Source organism: Toxorhynchites rutilus, chromosome 2 (assembly GCF_029784135.1).
Source record: "Toxorhynchites rutilus septentrionalis strain SRP chromosome 2, ASM2978413v1, whole genome shotgun sequence".
Taxonomy (NCBI): Eukaryota; Metazoa; Arthropoda; class Insecta; order Diptera; family Culicidae; genus Toxorhynchites; species Toxorhynchites rutilus.
The window spans coordinates 316,730,759-316,751,227 of record NC_073745.1 but is presented as its reverse complement, the minus strand read 5'-3'; the positions used below and the strand labels follow the sequence as shown (position 1 = coordinate 316,751,227).

General features: G+C 34.7%; 1 protein-coding gene across 10 annotated transcripts in view; it reads right to left on the bottom strand.

Annotated features, from left to right (window-relative positions):
- Window positions 1-20,469, bottom strand: part of LOC129764506 (protein split ends) — a 268,076-nt gene that overhangs the window by 45,524 nt on the left and 202,083 nt on the right. For all 10 annotated transcript variants that reach the window (XM_055763632.1, XM_055763633.1, XM_055763634.1 and 7 more), the window contains one exon: window positions 110-430. In XM_055763632.1, coding sequence (XP_055619607.1) covers window positions 110-430 — 321 coding nt within the window. The remainder of the gene's footprint in view (window positions 1-109; window positions 431-20,469) is intronic.

Genomic DNA, 20,469 nt, shown 5'->3' with positions numbered 1-20,469 from the left:
GTTGATGACGATAACTTTCTCCTTTGAATCCTACAGCCGGACTTCTCTGAATAAAAATTTTTCAAGACTAGCCCAGAATTCATATGACCCCAAAATCTCTAGAACCTACCTGCTGCAAGATCGGCCGTATGTACTTCAGCGGCAGGGGCGAGAACTTGTTCTGTTTCAGGAAGTCGTACAAGTTCTGCTCCAACATCTCGAACACCAGACAGGTGTGGTTCTTGTGCTGGAAGCACTCCAGTGCCCGGACAAAGTTGAACTCGTCCGCATTCTCCTGGCTGAGGCGGGACAGAATCGATACCTCGATTTGGCCTTGGCGTGCATACGACGGGTGGTTTTTTAGAATTTTGATGGCGACAATGTCGCTGGTGCCCTTCTTCCAGCATTTCACGACCTGTCCGAAGGTTCCGCGGCCGAGGAACTCCAGCACCTGTTAATTTGGAAAAAGAATAGAGGGAAAGCAACGTTAGAATGTTATGACTGATGGTAAATTTGAAAGAGTTGAGAATTGTCAATCCGTTCTTTCATTTTGTTTGTCTTTCTCATGAGGAGATCATTAGATAAAATTGTTGGTCTATAGCAGGGACTCTCAAATTATTTTGGGCAAGAGACCCCTTTTCCAGAAAGAAATGCTTTCATCGACCCCCAAAAACTTGGTGGTTGGTCAGTGAGTAAACTCGATATCATTTTCTCATCAATAAATAGACATAAAATTCAGAAAATATCAAGTGTAATTAAGAATTATTAATACAAGTCTCACATTTCAATACATTCCACTAAAATATTAGTCATTCCTATAACGAGTTGGTTCACGGAACACAACTTATACATTATGGTGTCGACCCCTGGGAAACTGATATCGATCCCAAGGGGTCGATATCGACCACTTTGAGAACCCCTGGTCTACAGGAACCAATATGGGCCAGACGGAAAGTTCATTGCGAGTAATTCCAAATGAAATCCACAAATGACAAAACATGAGTATTTTTGATTCGAATGAAAGTGTGTATTCCGTTTGGGTTAGAGTAAATATGAGTTTTCCACAGCAATTGGGAATTTGTTGACTCAAGCGTAACTTTTGTGAAGGGCGTATCGATTTGAGTAAGAGAAATCTTTGATAATTTATATCTCAAAAAATATGAGTCGTACCGAAATTGTGTGTTAGAAAGAGTCATCATGTGAGGATGTTAAAAAGACAATAAATTACAAATATTTTTTGAATATCTCGAGAATGGCTACATTTAGAAGAAGATTGATAATAACCTTTTTTGTTTTAAATCACATCAGGATTAGCATTGAGCAAGTTGCACAATATCGTAGGTGGTACGAATTCAGAACAGTTACGTCAAAAGCTTGTCTCCATCCGTTACTGACGATTGGTAGTATCTCTTAGAGGAAGGCATGCTTTCTCCAACAGTTAAGAATTGTCCTGGCCACGTCCTTGCAACTGCTGAGGAATGAAAAGGGATGTTAGTTCGACTATTACTATTACTATTACTATTACTATTGCTATTGCTATTACTATTACTATTACTATTACTATTACTATTACTATTACTATTACTATTACTATTACTATTACTATTACTATTACTATTACTATTACTATTACTATTACTATTACTATTACTATTACTATTACTATTACTATTACTATTACTATTACTATTACTATTACTATTACTATTACTATTACTATTACTATTACTATTACTATTACTATTACTATTACTATTACTATTACTATTACTATTACTATTACTATTACTATTACTATTACTATTACTATTACTATTACTATTACTATTACTATTACTATTACTATTACTATTACTATTACTATTACTATTACTATTACTATTACTATTACTATTACTATTACTATTACTATTACTATTACTATTACTATTACTATTACTATTACTATTACTATTACTATTACTATTACTATTACTATTACTATTACTATTACTATTACTATTACTATTACTATTACTATTACTATTACTATTACTATTACTATTACTATTACTATTACTATTACTATTCTCATGAGGGAATTGCTCTATGATATTACATTGTAGAATGTTGTAGATGTACTCCAGCCTTCAGATTGTTGCCGCATTAGTAGCTATATCAAAAGAAATGATTTGTTGATATGTTAAATTTTGATTTGTTTTTTTTTTCATTGATACAGAGGAAAACCTTCGGAGAGAGAGTGCTTCAGCTATCTCTTATCCAGTAGGCACAACCCCTCTACTATCTACATCTCAACAATTATATGTTCTTCCTGAAGGTTTAAAAATAAGAAATTTTTACCACATGATTGCACAGAATTGCTAAGATATCAGAGATAATATTTTATATAAAATATGAACATAACTATTAATTGGATGGTGAAATTATAAGAAATTAAATATTAAAATATCACGAATGAACTCCGCTCTTCCGAATGTTGTCAAGGTAATCCAGTTCAAAAAGCTGTGTAGAAATCAATTTACCTCTATAAAACCGAATTTTAAAAAAAAGAGAAACCGAAAGAAATCTAGAAATAGTAATTTGGATCCGTAGTTTCAGACCATGATTATGCTTTGGGCTTGTGTTTTTTGAACGAAACTAGCAATTCATATTTTTTGATATCGCAAATCAAAATTTTATTTTGTAAATAAAAATAAGAGTACTAATTATTCTTCTTAGTGTATATTTTTTTCAAATTGAGCCAACAATACTCTATAACTCTTTCTACCACACTATTTCGGTACGACTCATATTTTTTGAGATATAAATTATCAAAGATTTCTCTTAAATAAAAAATTGTAGCCCGTGTCGGGCACACGTATAGAGCATCGAAGACTGCAACATACCAATTATGAGAACACTTGTAATACTAACCTCGAGCCAACCGCGAGTAATCGGTTACATATTATTAACATAGTTGTAAGACAAAAATTGTCAAAATATTGGACTCCCGGCCCCGTCAGGCTAACGCCACATGTGCCTTATTAAAAAAATATATTTTGGATTTCTCTTACTAAAATCGATACTACCTTTTCAAAAGTTGCACTTGAGTCAAAAAATGAACCATAATGATGTATACGGAAAAGTTGTTGGAAATTATAAGCAAATTCATAAAATTTCATGAACATGACGGTATAACACGACAAACATATTAAAAGGGATTATTTCCTATAAAAAAGACAATAAATTAGAAATATTTTTCAAATATCTCGAGAATGGTTGCATTTAGAAGAAGATTGATAATAACCTTTTTTTTTAAATAACATCAGGATTCATAATTTGTGATTAAAAATTACTGCTAACATACAAAAGCTCGATGTTTCGAAAGTTCCTAAAAATTCGATGTTCCACAAAGTTCGTCAAAAATATTTTTACCATCTTGGGCCCATTTTTTGAATTTTCTACATGACTTCTATTTTGTATGAAAAAAAAAATTAAAAAAAAATTAAAAATATGTATTTTGGATATTGCAAATTGAATTTCTATTTTGTAAAAAAAAGAGTACTAATTTTTTTTCTCAGTGTACATTTTTTCATATTCAACCATTAATACTCTATAACTCTTTCTAAGACACTATTTGAGTACGACTCATATTTTTTTAAGATATAAATTATCAAAGATTTCTCTTACTAAAATCGATATGCCCTTTTCAAAAGTTACGCTTGAGTCAAAAAATTCCCAATTGCTGTGAAAAACTCATATTTCCTCCAACCCAAACGGAATACACACTTTCATTGGAATCAAAAATACAAGTTTTTAAAATCTGCATTTTTAGGACGATTTCATTTGGAATTGCTGTTGCCGATCCCCTGCATCCCCTGTCGGGGCTAAACGTGTTAACGAAGTTGCTCATATTACTAGCTCGAGAAGCCACATACAGGTAAACTTCGATATAACGTACATTTCTTTTTCAAAATTGTACGTTGTAACGAATTGTACGTTATATCGAAGCAAAATAATGAACCCAGGAACACAGCTTATATTACTTTTTTGTGTTGTTTTTTGTGTAAGGTAAATAAATAGTGATGAAAAAGTTCAACTAAAAGATGAAACCAACCTTTCTCATGATGTTTCCCTTCATACTGCTCCATTAATTTAGAATCCGGATTCATAAAACCAGTTGTATCTAGAGATTGGTTAAAAGTACAGGCCTCCAAGTGACTTTTGTTGAATCTGTGAGATTGACATGAAACTCTCAGTACCTATTTCGGAAATAATTTTTTACACATTGAACATGTGTACGTTATATCGAGGTAAAATGTACGTTATATCGAGGGTACGCTATAAGGAGGGTACGTTATATCGAAGTTTCCCTGTATAGCCTTTTATCAATTGTTGTCCAAATAAGTATTTGTACTATGAAAATATTTCCGTCAGTCAACTATTTATAAATCTCATTTATTCTCAAAGTTATAATAATAAGAAATTATGTTGCGTTTAGGATACGCCAACGTCGTTTCTTACTATTTGACTCCATGAGGCTATTATTAATTGCAACCTTGGAAAGGGTAGGGAGATTTCAGAGGAAAGTAAGAAGATTTCAAGAAAATAACTAACATAGAAATTAGTATATAGCTTTCTACATAGCGGTAAAATATTTAAAACACGGTTTTTTTATTTGTGACGTGACAGGATTTTTTTTCGCACAGAGAATGTTCTAAAGTCACAAAATTCATGTCGATTTAGTAAGGTTCTTGCAAGTTTTCTGGAAAATTTAATATACTGGAAGTTACGTTCACCAATTGTTGATAAATCATAGAACAAAGTTCATTTGTGTGTTTTGAAACGGAGCTGAAAATACAAAATTGATGTAAACCGCTAACGGTCAAATTGTTAGAAAAATATTCTACTGAAAAAAGCGAATTTCACTACAAAATATATTGCAGCTGATGATTCTTGTAGGATTTATTTTAAATTTTGCTTTGACATCGTTTACCGTTTTGCAAATCGTAAATCGATGTTTTTAGTGAGTCAAAAACATGTTCAAGATCACACTGCACAATGGTCCAGAAGGTGCATTTAAGTGCAAATTAGCACTAAGAGCTCGACAGTTATTCTCTAGACAAAAACCGTCTTCGACAAAGTTGCCATAAAAAGGGTGACTAAAATTTTCAATGAAATAAAAATTCAAACTTTCTTATCTCTTTAGATAGAAGTAAACATAGTTCGGCAATGTTGTAGTTCCAGTTATTTGAGACATCTTTATAGAACACAGTTTTTTTTCCATCTCTTGAAATAACCGATATAGCGCCTTTTTTTCTAAGTTGCATAAGGGTCACCATGAAAAAAAATTTTTTTTGCTTTCATATTTCCAAATCTACATACAAACTGTCTTCGAAAGACTTTTAGAGCTTACTAATACAAACATTTTTCTATGCAGAACTTGTCAATACTTCAACTCCACTCAAAGTTATTGATATTTCTTCCCAAAAAAATACGCTCTCTGCAATTGTTTGTCATTCTTTCTGGGGCAAACATAAATAAAGTTCATTGGCGGCATTTGAAAGAGAAGAGTTCACACTACATGATGTGTGATTTTCAAAACCATGTTATTTTTCATGTTATGTAAATTAAAATTGAAATCATGAGTTTTTGGGTAAAAAACCATCAATAACTTTAAGTAGGGTTAAGATATTGAAGAGTTCTGCACCGCAAAATGTTGGTCTTGATAAGCTCTAAAAGTTGTACGAAGACAGTTTTGATGTAATATTTGAAATATAAAAAACCGCTTTTTCTTGGTCACCCTAACGCTACTTAGGAAAAAAGCGCTAATTCGATTACATTAAAAGATTTGTTTCACAAAGTTGATTGAAATAATTGGGGCTACAATATTGTCGAGCTATATTTATCTCTATCTATAAAGATAAGAAAGTTTTTTTATTCCATCGACAATTTTGGTCACCCTATTTTTGATAACATAAAAATGAGCGCTCTATCATATGTAACAACTTTTTGGAAGACAGTTGTTGTCTAGAGAATAAATATCTCCCACAGAGTTGTTTTTTAACTAAGTTTCATTAGGGCAACCATGAAAAAACCAGTTATTTTACTTTACCTTTGGAATTTAAAATTCTACTGCAAAATTTTATTCGTACGACTTTTAGAGCTTATCAATACCAACATTTTGCGATGCAGAATTTGTCAATATCTTAATCCTGCTCGAAGTTACTGATGGGTTTTCACCCAAAAACAGATTTCAATTTTAATTTACTCAAATACAAAAAATTACATATCTTTGAAAATCAAATATTATATAGAGTGAAATTTGTTCTTTCAAATTTCGTCAACAAACATTTTTGATGTTTGCCCCAGAAAGAATGGCAAGCAATTGAAGAGAGTGTATTTTTTGGGAAGAAATATCAATAACTTTTAGTGAAGTTGAGATATTGACATGTTCTGCATCGCAAAATGTTTGAACAGTAAAACCTGTTTTTGCGCGGTTTTTCTGTGCGGTGTATTGAAAGAAGCATGTTTGACGAAGTTATCGTCCATTTAATTTTTTTTCGATGGTTTATACGCATTTCAGTGCGAAAAAAGCATACTTGCGTCTCAATTATCCACTTCTGAAATCATTTCCCTCCTCTTACCAAATGCTCTGTTTTTCTGAGTTTTTGCATGACATTTCGACATGCAACTTAGAGCACAAAACAGCCACGCGCAACCGAAAAGGCAAATTGTCCCATCGCAAAGCAGGGAAACAAAAGGAAATTGAACGGTGAACGGCGTGGATTTCAGTTATTTTCTTGGGGGAAATTTTTTTTATGCGGTCCCTATCTACCGCACAAAAAAAGTTTTCTTCAAAATGTGTACCGAACACGATTTTATAAAGCTGGTGGAGAAGTTTCGCACGATTTTTTTATGCGACTTTTTTTGTGCGGTCCCAATCCCCCGCACAAAAAAAGGATTGGCTGTAGTTTTCTAAAAATCTTTCGAAGACAGTTTGTATGTAGAATTTGAAATACAGCGCGGATTCGATTATATACAGTTTTTGATTTCTTTTCACTGTGTATAATCGAATCCTGTATATAATCCAGTCGAAAAAAAATTTTTTTTTACTTGTTTTTTTGGATGTATTTGGATGTGGAAGAGGAATTCGATTTTTTATTCATCCCTTTAAAATCAGAAAACACCTTTCTCACATGAAAAAAATTAATTTATCCTGATTATCTCAGAAGGTGATAGACGATCATATTTGATGAAAAAAATCTTCCTACGCATATTTTCGAATTTCAACAATGACAGAGTTACAGCACTTTTTTTCGTTTCGGACTCTGTTGCCTCAAACTGGCTCTATATTAAAAAGTACGCTACGGAAGACGATTCTGATGCTTTTATTTGAAAGATGAGAAAATTTAGTACAGGATATAGTAGTGGAACAACTAAATTAGTGGATTTTAATAACATTTTGGAAGTGAAAAACTTAAAAGTTAACGATTTTGAATGTGTTTTTATTTTTTTTTATCCTAGAAATTTATATTAAACTACATTGTTTCTATCAATTAAATTGAAGTTCTTTAACCACTCTACAATTTGTTCTTTGAAGTCAAACTTCTATCTTTCTTAATTTGGCTGCAATATCGATATAAACAATTCCTGGTGAAAATTCAAGCAAAATTTTCAAAAATTACGATTTTTACCTCACTGTACATGTAATAGCCACTTAAACTTCACCTTAACGTTGAAAGGTTACATTTCTTCATAAAATAAGCCATATTTGAAATATAAAAAAAAATCCGTTTTTTTTTTGTATATAATCGAGTCCAGAATTGTATATAATCGAGTCTGTATATAATCGAATCCGACCTGCAGGAAGATGCGCAATAATTGATTTTCCATATTTTTATCTAAAAGCTTTCAAGAATGTCTGATTTAAGTTATATCTGTGATATAACCACAAGGATGACGTATGAATACCGTTGGCTTAGTAATCATTGTTTGAAGTTGCATTTAAATCAATTCTCAATCAATGGATATTCTAAAACATTGCTCAGAATTCTTCTTGTTAGTGTGTGAGTGGATGAATTTAAGTACAGAATTATCATTTCCAACATTTACACTTACGGCCTTGAAAAAGCCATTTTGCACACCTTTGCCGCTGTGTAGTTCCTACGTAGAATGATTGCCGATTCGTAATTGATTTTTGTTTTTCCGTTTTTGTGCGATATTATGGATCATACAAACCAAGCACAAAAGTAGTCAAATTCCACCGAAGGATCGCATAAAAACAGGTTTGACTGTATTCGTATCTAGCGTTGAAGAAGACATTAGAAAAGCAATCAGTGGAGGGTCGTAAGATTAAACCCTCGATCGCTCACTGAAAAAGCTTCTAACAACCTTTATGGCTGAGAAAATTATTTCGGTCTGCACAAATGCATACCTAAGCAAGAGTACCTGTAGCTTCGGGTGTGACTATTGATTGATAATTTTTTCTACTACGAAAGTCATTCGCCTCTAGCTTTGAAGAAGTTCAATCAATCAATGGAGGGATTTGGAATTAAACCCATCGATCAAGCTACGGAGACCTCCTAAAGTAAAGTGGCGTTAATTATAACGCCACAGTGCCCACTTTGGTAGTCCGTGTTAGGGAAACACTTTCCGGTGCACAACAATGCATGCAGGTACAAAAGATCAACCGACTTTCATGTATCATTAATGAGTGAGTGTGTCTAGAATTATAAAAGTTTTCCAATAAACTTTCTATGGTTGATAAACAAAATCGTTATTCTAATAAAATCTCTACCAACGTTAAACCCATTAATCTAGGCTGTCGTTGAAACTTGACCATCTCCTCTAAATCGATTCTGTTAATTGTTATTCTGTTAATATCAGCCAATACATAATTTGTACTGTCATAGATGAATGATAGAAGGAGCAAAGTTATTCTCCTTCACGATAACCATTGGTCGCAAATTGGAAAAACTGTGAAGGAAACACGGGCGCAGCTCTTCCTCATATAGTGTACTGATCGGAAACAGTACTCTCTAATTACATCTATACCACCCAATCCGTGCAGAACGATGCGGCAATTAAGTTATGTGGGTCTATAAACAGTGGGGTCTGCTAGGAAGAAATTATTTCGAACAATGTATCACTTCAAAGACTCAAATCGATCCATAAAACAATTGAGACGAGGTATTTCATTAGTAAAAAAAGATCAGGACAGCATTTTTTTTCTAAAATTTGACTTTTGTTAGATATTATCTACTCGCCAACTCAAACTTTTTCTAGCGAAAAAAATCTAATTTGCCGTCTACATTCACCGACCGAAAGAGAAAGACTTCTAGGTATTTCATTTTCCGTCGCCAAGTCTTTCAACATCGTCATCGTGTTAATTTCAATAAATTCATTCAAGTTTTCTCCCCTCGAGACTGTACTGTATATTGCACTGTCCGCCCCCAAAAAAACGAATTAAAAAGAGGTCATCTGAGGTGTCTGCCGATGGCGAGGAAGTGGTGGAGCTGTAGTTCCGGCACCGTGCAAACAATTAAATTTACCTTCCGGCGAAAATTACGGGCGGAGCGGGTGGTGCGTGTAGAAGGGAACATCTAGGAACCAGAAAAAAAGTTTTCACTGATGGACAAAAGTTTCTCACCGGTATTGTTATCAACAAAGTTAACGCAACTTCTTCCTCCGAACATCAACTCACCAAACGCACAACTCCTCCCTGTGTCCCCCTATTGGATGTGGATGAAGCTTTGTCCTTGGCAGAGTCCTTCGGGCTGCCACGAGTTCTCTTATCTACAGTTTTATATTGCTTCCCACACCAAGAAAGACGACGGTGGCAAATTTTTCTGCGTAATGAAATTCATAAACGTGCGTTTGTCTCTCCCCGAATATTACCTAGAGTTTATGTGCGTAAGTAATGCATATTTAAAAAACATGCATTCGCTCAAAAAAAAAAGGTATTCTTTCCTTCAATTTATGGGCCATTCACATGGCGGGCGAATTCGGATTTCACATGTTATTACTGTCGGTGCCAAAATATTCCCGTCCGAAATGAATAATATGTTTTCGTCGAGCGCGAACAATTTTCGGTGGGTAATTATAGAAAACCCGACCACCGGGCGGCGCGCAAATCATAAAATTATGTCATTTAGATGAATTTATAGTTCGATCTCACCATCTTTCCCCTACCTGCGCGGGTTTCACAGTGAAATTAGTTTCGACTCTGTGCACGTCGCAATCAACTAAATCATTGAACCGCAATTGCAGCGGTTTATAGCCAGACACAGCAGCAGAAGCTGTAACAGCAGCAGCCATTGATCACAGAATATCAGTTTTCCCAATCAGCTATCGAAACATCGCCAACTTCTAAACGCAATAAATCTCACAACTGAACCTCAAAGGGCAATGGTGTCACCGTTGGAGCAGTAGCAACAGCAACAGCATCACTTTGCAGCGCACAAAGTGCTGTGTGTGGTTTTTGTTCGCTTTGGTTGCAGCGCTCAAATTTCGGACCTACTGGGACGGCTTGGGGTAGCGTTTTAGAGTTGAGCTCCGAATTCGGTAGAACACACGAAAACATGATTCCGACAAGCATGATAGTCGGAAAAAACGAAACCTGTCCGTTAGGATGTTAGTGAAAATGGTCATCTCTAATTTCAAAAAGTTACCTCATAAAAAATGTTCACCGCCTCGAAAAAACACCCTATGCCAAATATCAGCTCAATCGGACTTAAGGTAGAGTGGCGCAAAGCGGTCAAAATTAGATTTTTTTGGAAATCGAAAAATCACCCAAGAGGGGAAGGAATCGGGGTTTTCGATTTTTTTTTTTGTTTTTGATGCCAAATGTCTTGAAATGGCATGAAACGACGAGATCTAGTGTCATCTCAAAAAATTTTTTTCGACAAAAATCGACACTCTGGGACTCTGGGTTTTTTTCGAAATACGAAACGAAACGTATGGTTTTGAGTACCAATAAAAATAATTATCTGGATTTTTCATTCGGAACATGCTGCGAAACGTTGATTTGCACGATAATATACCCTATGCAAAATATTAGCTCATTCGAACTTCACTTATTAGTTTTTTTTTTTTTTATCTGTATTATAGTGATTTTCAACTCATTTGGCTGGTTCGTCACTTTTTACTTCCATTTTTGGAAGAATGTCGGGAGTGAGAATTGAACTCGTGACCTTTAGCGTGAGAGGCATGGATGTTACCACTACGCCAGATCGCCTCCATTCACTTATTAGTGTCGCAGACGTTAAATTTCAGTTTTTTGAAAAACGAAAGATCACCGGGGGTTTTTAAAAAAAAAGCTGATGCCAAATGTCTTAAAATTGCATTACTCGTCGAGGTTTACTGTTATCTCGGAAAAAAAATTGTCAAAGAAAAATTTTTTTTGCGCTTTTTGGTTTTTTTTATCTGAAAAGTCGATTTTTGACAAAAAAAAATTTGAGATAACTGTAAATCACGACAATTTTAAGACATTTGGCATCAACAATTTTTTTACGTGGAACTACGTCTAACCGGAGTATATGGGGGGTAAAATGAAAACATAAACAGAACATGCAAGAAAAATTAAAGATTCCGAATGCTTATAACTCGAACATTCCTTACTGTATCGGAAATATGTTTACATCAATTGATAGGGAATATTTCTACGCATCTATCGCAATTTATAAAATGTTATTTTTCATCAGATAAACAATTGGATAACTGTAGAATGTTAAGCGTTATCTAGACGCCCTAACTACCTCGTTTTGATTGGCCCGATTTACGGTTTCCCCAACACAGCCGTCATAACCAAGCAGCCTTGGGGAAATCGGCATTGCAAATACATGAAAGTATGAGTTTTGTTCTCACCGAAATGTGTTCCCTAACACAGACTTCAAAACCAAGCAGTGTCATCGGCATTGCAAACACATGAAAGTCGGGGGTATTTTTGTTCCGGCTGAAATGTGTTTCCTTAACACAGACTTCTAATCCACGGAGCGTGGGGAAATTGGTGTTGCAATAAATGCAAACTGCGAGTACTTTTGTACTCGCTTGCCTTTGTGCAGACTAGAATATGTTTCCTTAACACGGACTTCTAAACTTAGGAACCTGGGAGAATCTAGCAGACATTAGAGGCGAATGAACTGAAAAGTTTAAAACCTCTCTAATTCATCATCAGTCATCAGTCAGTCGGCAGACATTAGAGGCGAATGAACTTTCAAGTTTAAAGGCTCTATAATATAAAAAGTATAAGTTGAAGTTGTTGATTCATGCATGCAGGGGGTACTTTCCTCACCCGCATGTTTTTTTTGCACTCAGAAATGTGTTTTCCTAACACGGATTACAAAAACGGATACGAACACAACGCTTTGGCTCGGTTATTCAAGATTGCATTGAAGGATATGCCTTCATATCTTCACTGAGTGCCTGAAGTTCATCAAATCAAGCAAGTTCGCGGTTCGAGAAGTACGTGCACTTGAGAGATGTAAACTTCAGAGGGAAATGTAAAATAAAATAATCGTTTGATAATTCTTCCGTTCACAAATTTTGTCCTAGGCATCATACCAAATGTGAAAGGACTGTCATTAACTTTACTTGTAACGAAGAACATAATCTATTACAATGCATGAATTGACCTTACATGGCATTTATTCAATCTCTTTACTCACAAAGCAAATATATTAAATTCGATTGAATTCGGAAATTGTTTAATTCAATCAAAAATTTAATCAATACAAACAAATGATTGCTGAGCGGTTATATTATAGCTATAACCCACCCATTTTTTGAAAACACCGATTTCCGGTAATTCGGTTTTGATTCGGTTTTCAAAAAACTCTAGTTTTAACGTCTGCAACACTAATAAATGAAGTTCGAATAAGCTATTTTTTTGCATAGGGTATATTATCGCGCAAATCAACATTTCGCAACAAGTTCAGAATGAAGAATCGAGGAAAAAAAATTTTTTGTCGCTTAAACCCATACGTTTCGTCTCGTATTCCAAAAAAAAAACAATAGTCCCAGAGTGTCGATTTTTGACCAAAAACTTTTCGAGATGACAGCAGATCTCGACGTTTCATGCAATTTTAAGACATTTAGCATCATTTTTTTTTCGAAAACCCCGATTTCATTTACTCCCCCCCTTGGGTGATTTTTTGATTTTCAAAAAAATCAAACTTTGGCCGCTTTGCGCCACTCTCTCTGAAGTTCGATTGAGCTGATATTTTGCGTAGGGTGTTTTTTCAAGGTGGTGAACATTTTGTACAGGGTAACTTATTGAAATTTTAGGGTCTATTTTTTCCCATACATTCATTGGCATCCTACTAGAGATGTGCCATCCGCTCAAGAGCTGTTCCGAAGAATCGACTCTTTGAAGTGAGTTGACGCGGAACAGCTCGTAAAAAAAATCAAACAGCTCTTCAGCTCACTTTGATGATGATGCAGGAGAGAAAAGAGCTGTAGAATTGAAGAGAGTGTGTGAGCTGTAAGATTCAAATGAACTGACCGTCTCTCGCTCTGCGTGTTATAACATCAGTTCAGTTTCATTTGTTCCTTGTCTTTTCAACAGTTATATTCGCGTTGAAGGAATTGGGCTTTGTTTACCAGTTTAGGGGGCGCCAAAAATAATAAGTGACTTTCAGGCAGAATGAACACGTTTTTAAAATTAAAATTATGAATGAAAATTAACATCTGTGTATTAAATTAGTATTCTATTTCAATGAAAAACACTTTGTTTGTAGGTGGTGAAAATATCTCATAAGAAAATTCTTTTTGAAGACAATTTTATATTATAATGAAATTCTCAGTAAAAATGTCGGAAATGTATAGACAAATGGTTAAATAAGATTCAGGAATACGTGTTTTAAGTAATTTAATAACACGGTGTGAAAAAATTCATTTAAATTTTAACATTTTAAAAAACTGGCTTCGTGTCTTCTAATCTGATAAAGATTACACTATCGAGTTTGGGACCCAAATTGAAAGTCGCCACCAGACGTCGTTACTGACAACTGAGCTGAAGAGCTGTTCATAAAGAACAGCTCTTTTAGATGAACTGAGCTGATCTGAGCTGTTCATCATGATGAGCTGGATTGCACACCTCTACATCCTACTGTCCGTATTTCCTTCACCTAACGAGATCAAATGTCGGATTAGCAGAGATATTGAGCTAAATGTGGTTATGTTGTTCTTTATCTCAAAACATTAGACCCGCATTTTTTTATTTTTTCGTTGGGGTGACCATTTCCATTTTAGGGTGGTTTGTAAAATCAATGTTTTCCACTTTTTCCCAAAAATGACTTTTTTGAAATTCATAACTTTTGAACCACTGAACCGATTTAGATGACCGACACATCAAATTAAAGCCAATGAGCTAGACTTGCAAAAAAATGGATTTTATTTTCGTATTTATCGATTGTAGTCGTTTTTCATTGTTTTCATGGAATTGGACTAACTAGACATTTCAGAAAAAAAACTCCTATATGATGAGAATGTGGGTGATATGTCGTCATTTGATTATTTTCATTGGAACTCAAACTCCAATAGAATTCATAGAGATCCATGCTGGACGAAGCCGGTGAAGGTCGGTCGGTGAATCATATTAATACTTAATTTGAAGAAAATAAATCTAAAATTGATAAAAAAAAAAATGAACGTACCATGAGAATTTTCAACGAAAAAAAAACCGGATTAAGCAAGTCCATTACACAAAAAAAAAATCTAACTTTATCGATTATAATCTGTAGTTGATGGAACCAGATGGATAAGTGCTATGAATTGCGTAAACCATGTATTTAACGATGCGTTTGATGATAACTGTAGACAAACTTATAGCAAATGTATTTTTCGACATGACAACGACAGACCGCAAACTTCAAAATTTCGTAAAAACATATCCAAAACGACCGAGTCACTTTCGGACGCTCTCATGGTCGGTTGAGTAGCGTTAGCATCACTATTAGATTGCAGTGAAAGAGCAGGCCTTATTCATGTAAGTAATTTGTAAAAAACATGAACGATGTTATCGGTGCAGGTGGAGCGTAATTTGAATAATTATTTCAAAGAAATGTGTTTCGTTTTCACTATAAACAACCGTGGAAACCATTCTATTATTGTATTAGGTGTACCGGTAAGTTTCTTTGGTTTCACAACCGTGAAAGCTTGGTGGCGTAGCTTGATTATTATTCCAGTGAATCAAATTTCCAGACATTCGTTGGAAAGCTACTGTCATTGCGCGTCTTTTTCAGTATATGTCAAAAAGTTGAAGCGTAAACAACATAGTTATTCGCCACTTCCAATATGACGAATTTCGTACCAACGGGAGTGTTTTTGCGGGGAGTAGAAAAAAATATGAAGAAAAAAGCTGCGGAAAGTCATCGCATTTTGGTGGAAGTTTATGGTGACCATGAGCGAACGTGTCAGACGTGGTTTGTACGGTTTAGAAGTTATTATTTTGACCTGGAAGACGAAGAAATTTCCGGACCGCCAAAAAAGTTTGAAGATGAAGAATTGGAGGCTTTACTCGATCCGTCACAAACGCAGCAAGAACTTGCAGATACACTTGGAGTATATCAGCAAACCATATCCGATCGTTTGAAAGGAATGGGAATGATCCAAAAGATGGGACATTGGGTGCCGTATGAATTGAAGCCACGAGACGTCGAACGCAGTTTTTTCACGTGCGAACGATTGTTCCAACGGCATAAAAAAGCGTTTTTTGCATCGAATCGTTACTGACGATGAAAAGTGGGTCCTTTACGATAATCCTAAACGTCGTATGGATACCCCGGCCGTGCATCAATATCGACGGACGCGCGAAATATCCACGACCAGGAGGTTATGCTGTCTATTTTGGGGGTGAGGTGTATTATGAGCTGCTAAAACCGAATGAAACCATTACGGGGGACCTCTACCGACGATAATTGATGCGTTTGAGCCGTGCACTGAAGGAAAAACGGCCACAATACGAGCCAAGACACGATAAAGTTATTTTGCAGCACTACAATGCTTGGAAACGCGGAAATAGGAGATCCTATCCCACCCGCCGTATTCTCCAGACATTGCTCCGTTTGATTGCTACCTTTTTCGATCGATGCAACATGGCCTGGATAATCAGCACTTCTCCAATTTTGATGCAGTCAAAAATTGGATCGATTCGTGGGTAGCCAACAAACCGGCCGATTATTTCCGCAAAGGGATTCGTGAATTGCCAGAATTGCCAGAAAGATGGGAAAAAGTTGTGACCAGCGATGGGCAATACCGTTGAATATTAAAGGGCCTGGCCGGGTAAGGGAGTAAAAAGTGCACCCAAACCAAATCACTAGCTGTATGGCAAATATTGTAAAGGATTTTAAATAAGAAATTTTGGCGGTTTATTTGAACCCCTATGTGGTTTGACGTAGGATATATAGTGAAAAACGTACTTTTTCGTTTATTTCACGCCATCCTCAAAAGATCCGAGATAGAAATTTGAAAAAATACTGAATGTGCATCTTACTACGGTGTATCAAAAAAAATTATCAAAAAAAAATTTCATCAAAAATTTTAGTACCAAAAAAAATATTGAAATTTTGAATTTTTTTTTTGAGATTTAGAGATTCAGTACTACTTTAATTCATATTTAAATGTGTTTCTACGACTTTTCTAGATATGTGTGATTTTTTTCAGATTTTTTTCAGTGTTGCGCGGTATCAAAAAAAAATTTTTTTTTATATTTCCAAAGAGTGGTTAGGAAAGGGAGTAAAAAGTGCCCCCAAACCAAATCACTAGCTGTATGGCAAATATTGTAAAGGATATTAAATAAGAAATTTTGGTGGTTTGGTTTATTTGAACCCCTATGTGGTTTGACGTAGGATCTATAGTGAAAAACGTACTTTTTCGTTTATTTCACGCCATCCTCAATAGATCCGAGATAAAAATTTGAAAAAAAATACTGAATGTACATCTTACCACGGTGTATCAAGAAAAATTATCAAAAAAAAATTCATCAAAAATTTTATTACTAAAAAAAAATTTAAATTCTGAAAAAAAAATTTTTTGTGGGATTTAGAGATTCAGTACTACTCTAATTCATATTTAAATGTGCTCTTACGGCTTTTCTAGATTGATAAATATCTTCAAACTGTTTATTTTTTTCAAATATCAAATAATAAAAAAAAAATTAAAAAAAATACACAGTACAAAAAAATGTTACAGATTTTCTGGCATTTCGAAATTTTGAGAAAAAAAATATAACTTCGAGACCCACTCCTGCTCAAATTTTTATTTAAATGCGTTCGTATGTCTTTTTTCTACATGTGGCGTAATTTTTCCTGAATTTTTAAGAGCATTGTGTGACACAAAAATAATTTTCTTCATCGTCTGCATTATTATTTTAATTTTTTTGAAATCGACTATTTTATTGTATTCGTGGTTTTCAATTGAAAGATTAAAATAAAAAAAACAAATCGGATTTGTGGTCTCAAAGTAATATTTTTTTTTCAAAATTTCGAAATGCCAGAAAATCTATAACATTTTTTTGTACTGTGTATTATTCTTTTTTATTATTTTATTTTGATTATTAGATATTTGAAAAAAAACAGCTTGAAGATATTTATCAATCTAGAAAAGCCGTAAGAGCACATTCAAATATGAATTAGAGTAGTACTGTATCTCTAAATACCAAAAAAAAAATTCAAAATTTAAATATTATTTTTAGTACTAAAATTTTTTGATGAAATATTTTTTTGATAATTTTTCTTGATACACCGTAGTAAGATGCACATTCAGTATTTTTTTCAAATTTTTATCTCTAATCTATTGAGGATGGCGTGAAATAAACGAAAAAGTACGTTTTTCACTATAGATCCTACGTCAAACCACATAGGGGTTCAAATAAACCAAACCACCAAAATTTCTTATTTAATATCCTTTACAATATTTGCCATACAGCTAGTGATTTGGTTTGGGGGCACTTTTTACTCCCTCACCTAACCACTCTTTGGAAATATAAAAAAAATATTTTTTGATACCGCGCAACACTGAAAAAAATCAGAAAAAAATCACACATATCTAGAAAAGCCGTAGAAACACATTTAAATATGAAATAGAGTAGTACTGAATCTCTAAATCCCAAAAAAAAAACTTTTCAAAATGTCAATATTTTTTTAGTACTAAAATTTTTGATAAATTTTTTTTATACACCGTAGTAAGATGCACATTCAGTATTTTTTTCAAATTTTTATCTCGGATCTTTTGAGGATGGCGTGAAATAATCGAAAAAGTACGTTTTTCACTATAGATCCTACATCAAACCACATAGGGGTTCAAATAAACCACCAAAATTTCTTATTTAATATCCTTTACAATATTTGCCATACAGCTAGTGATTTGGTTTGGGGGCACTTTTTACTCCCTTACCCGGCCAGGCCCTTTGTAACCTTTTTTGCAGAATAAAGCATTATTTTTTGAAAAAACGAAGAAACTTACCGGTGCTCCTATCATAATGGATCGCTTAATTCGAAGAATACATCACTCTTTTCCAGATTCTCTAGTTTCTTCGGAAGTAAAACTCAACATCGATGGTTATGAAAGTTCACCAACAACTGATAAATTGTAAGTGTGAATCAATCGATAACATTAATTATATTCTTTCTGATCCATGTTTTTCCTCTGAGCTGTTAAACATGTAAACACTCACCGTAAACCTAAAGTCTGCTAACTTTCTGACGACGATTAGAATAGAACAAGATATATAAACGAAATAATGTGAACACAAATAAAGGAGAATAAAATTATTGTTGTTCTAGATTTTTTTTGAGGAAATGTTCCTTTAAAATTCACCATTGCTTCTTCCCTCCATAATTTCGTATCTAACTTTACAATGCAGAATGCCTTCAGTTCGAGCAAAACACAGAGATAACAGCGGAATGAACAACAAAAACATGACGATGGCGCGTCCACAAGGTCTCCGGCATTCCATACATGAGAGAGTGTTGTATGGCCATATCTCGATCGCTACGTATCGACAAACGTCAGTCAGGACAGCATATTCAACGTGGCATTTCAATTGCAAAATCAGCGCTTTTGAATTTTAACTCGTCTCCTCCCGTCTGGTTCGTATTCAATCTCGTTGGGTTTTTTTTTCTCCGCTCGTATTTTCCCAATCGCGATCGCTGACGTTAACTCAGGTGCTACTGTTTGCACCAGAATGGTAATAACAACAACAGCCCGCGTAGGTCTTAGAACTAGCTCTAGAGTTATGAAATTCAAATCGGGGGCTATCCATTGCGCTCAGAAATTCAGAGCCAACCTTTCGTCGACTCCAAGTGAAACCAGCGGTTGCTTCACTACAACAATTTCGGTGGTCGGTTGTTGAGTGAGCATTGCAAAGTTCATTGGGTTGGTACGGAATATGACCTATTGTTGAAGGAGGGGAAGTTCTTGGCGGTACAACTGAATAATGCTAACATTGCAAAATCTATTATTGCACGAATTTTAGAGGTTTGGTCGTTCGTCCGGTGACGTTTCAGCAAAACTCTACCTAGAGACGGAGAGGTACACCTGGTGGTGCTTTTGCTTTTATTTTATTTTGTACTGCTCCCAACAAAAATACATTCACTTTGTTTTTTTTTCTGCTGTTAAGTAGATATAAAAAAAAACCTGTTCTTGCGAGGTGAGCTCGTACGACGAGACCGATGTCGCCATTCGGGTGCACACACAGTTTGCAGGAAAGTGTAGACGACGAAAACAAGGTGTTTGTGATTTGTGGGACAAACTGTTTTTTTCGCTTGGTTTCGTCGCTGGCCATGTGCGGAAATGTGTATCGATGAAAGTGGGTTAGTAGTCGAGTTTTGATATTATACCCGGAGGAGATTTTAGACCTCTCTCGTCAAAAGTAAACCCTGTGAATGTAAAGGAAAATGTTTGCATCCATCACTATGGTCCTCTTGCAGTGGAAACAAGGTCGGCTACTATGTAGCCGTAGATTCAGTAATCTACATTCTAGATCTCATTTGTATTATTTCCAAATAGCCTCTTTTCTCTCGAGCAATCTTCTGAAGCTTAACTTGCTTGAAATCTGGACGCACTGTCCAGAAAAAGAAAATTACGTTAAATGGGTGAAGAAAATCAGGTGGTGGCATATATTTTTTTAAGAATTAAAAAAACACATTTTTGTGAAGAATGAATTTGATTTTCTAATATACAGGGTGGACTCGATTATATACAGTTTCGGATTTCTTTTCACTGTATATAATCGAGTCAAAACATTTTTTTTTATTCCGTTGTTGCCACGAAGACCCTCATAAGAGCGAAGGCAGTTTCAAATAGATAACATTTGAATGAAAATTATTGATTGATGTTATTCGAATACTTAAAAACGTAGTCCTGGTCCAGACACTTGCTCAATCATTATTCTAGAAATGTCGTATACTTCTGCCAAAACTTGTCATTTACATAGATAAAAATGATTCGTCATATGTGTTGCTGAGCTGAGCGCAAAATTCGAGAAGGGATCATCCGATTTGAGCTGCC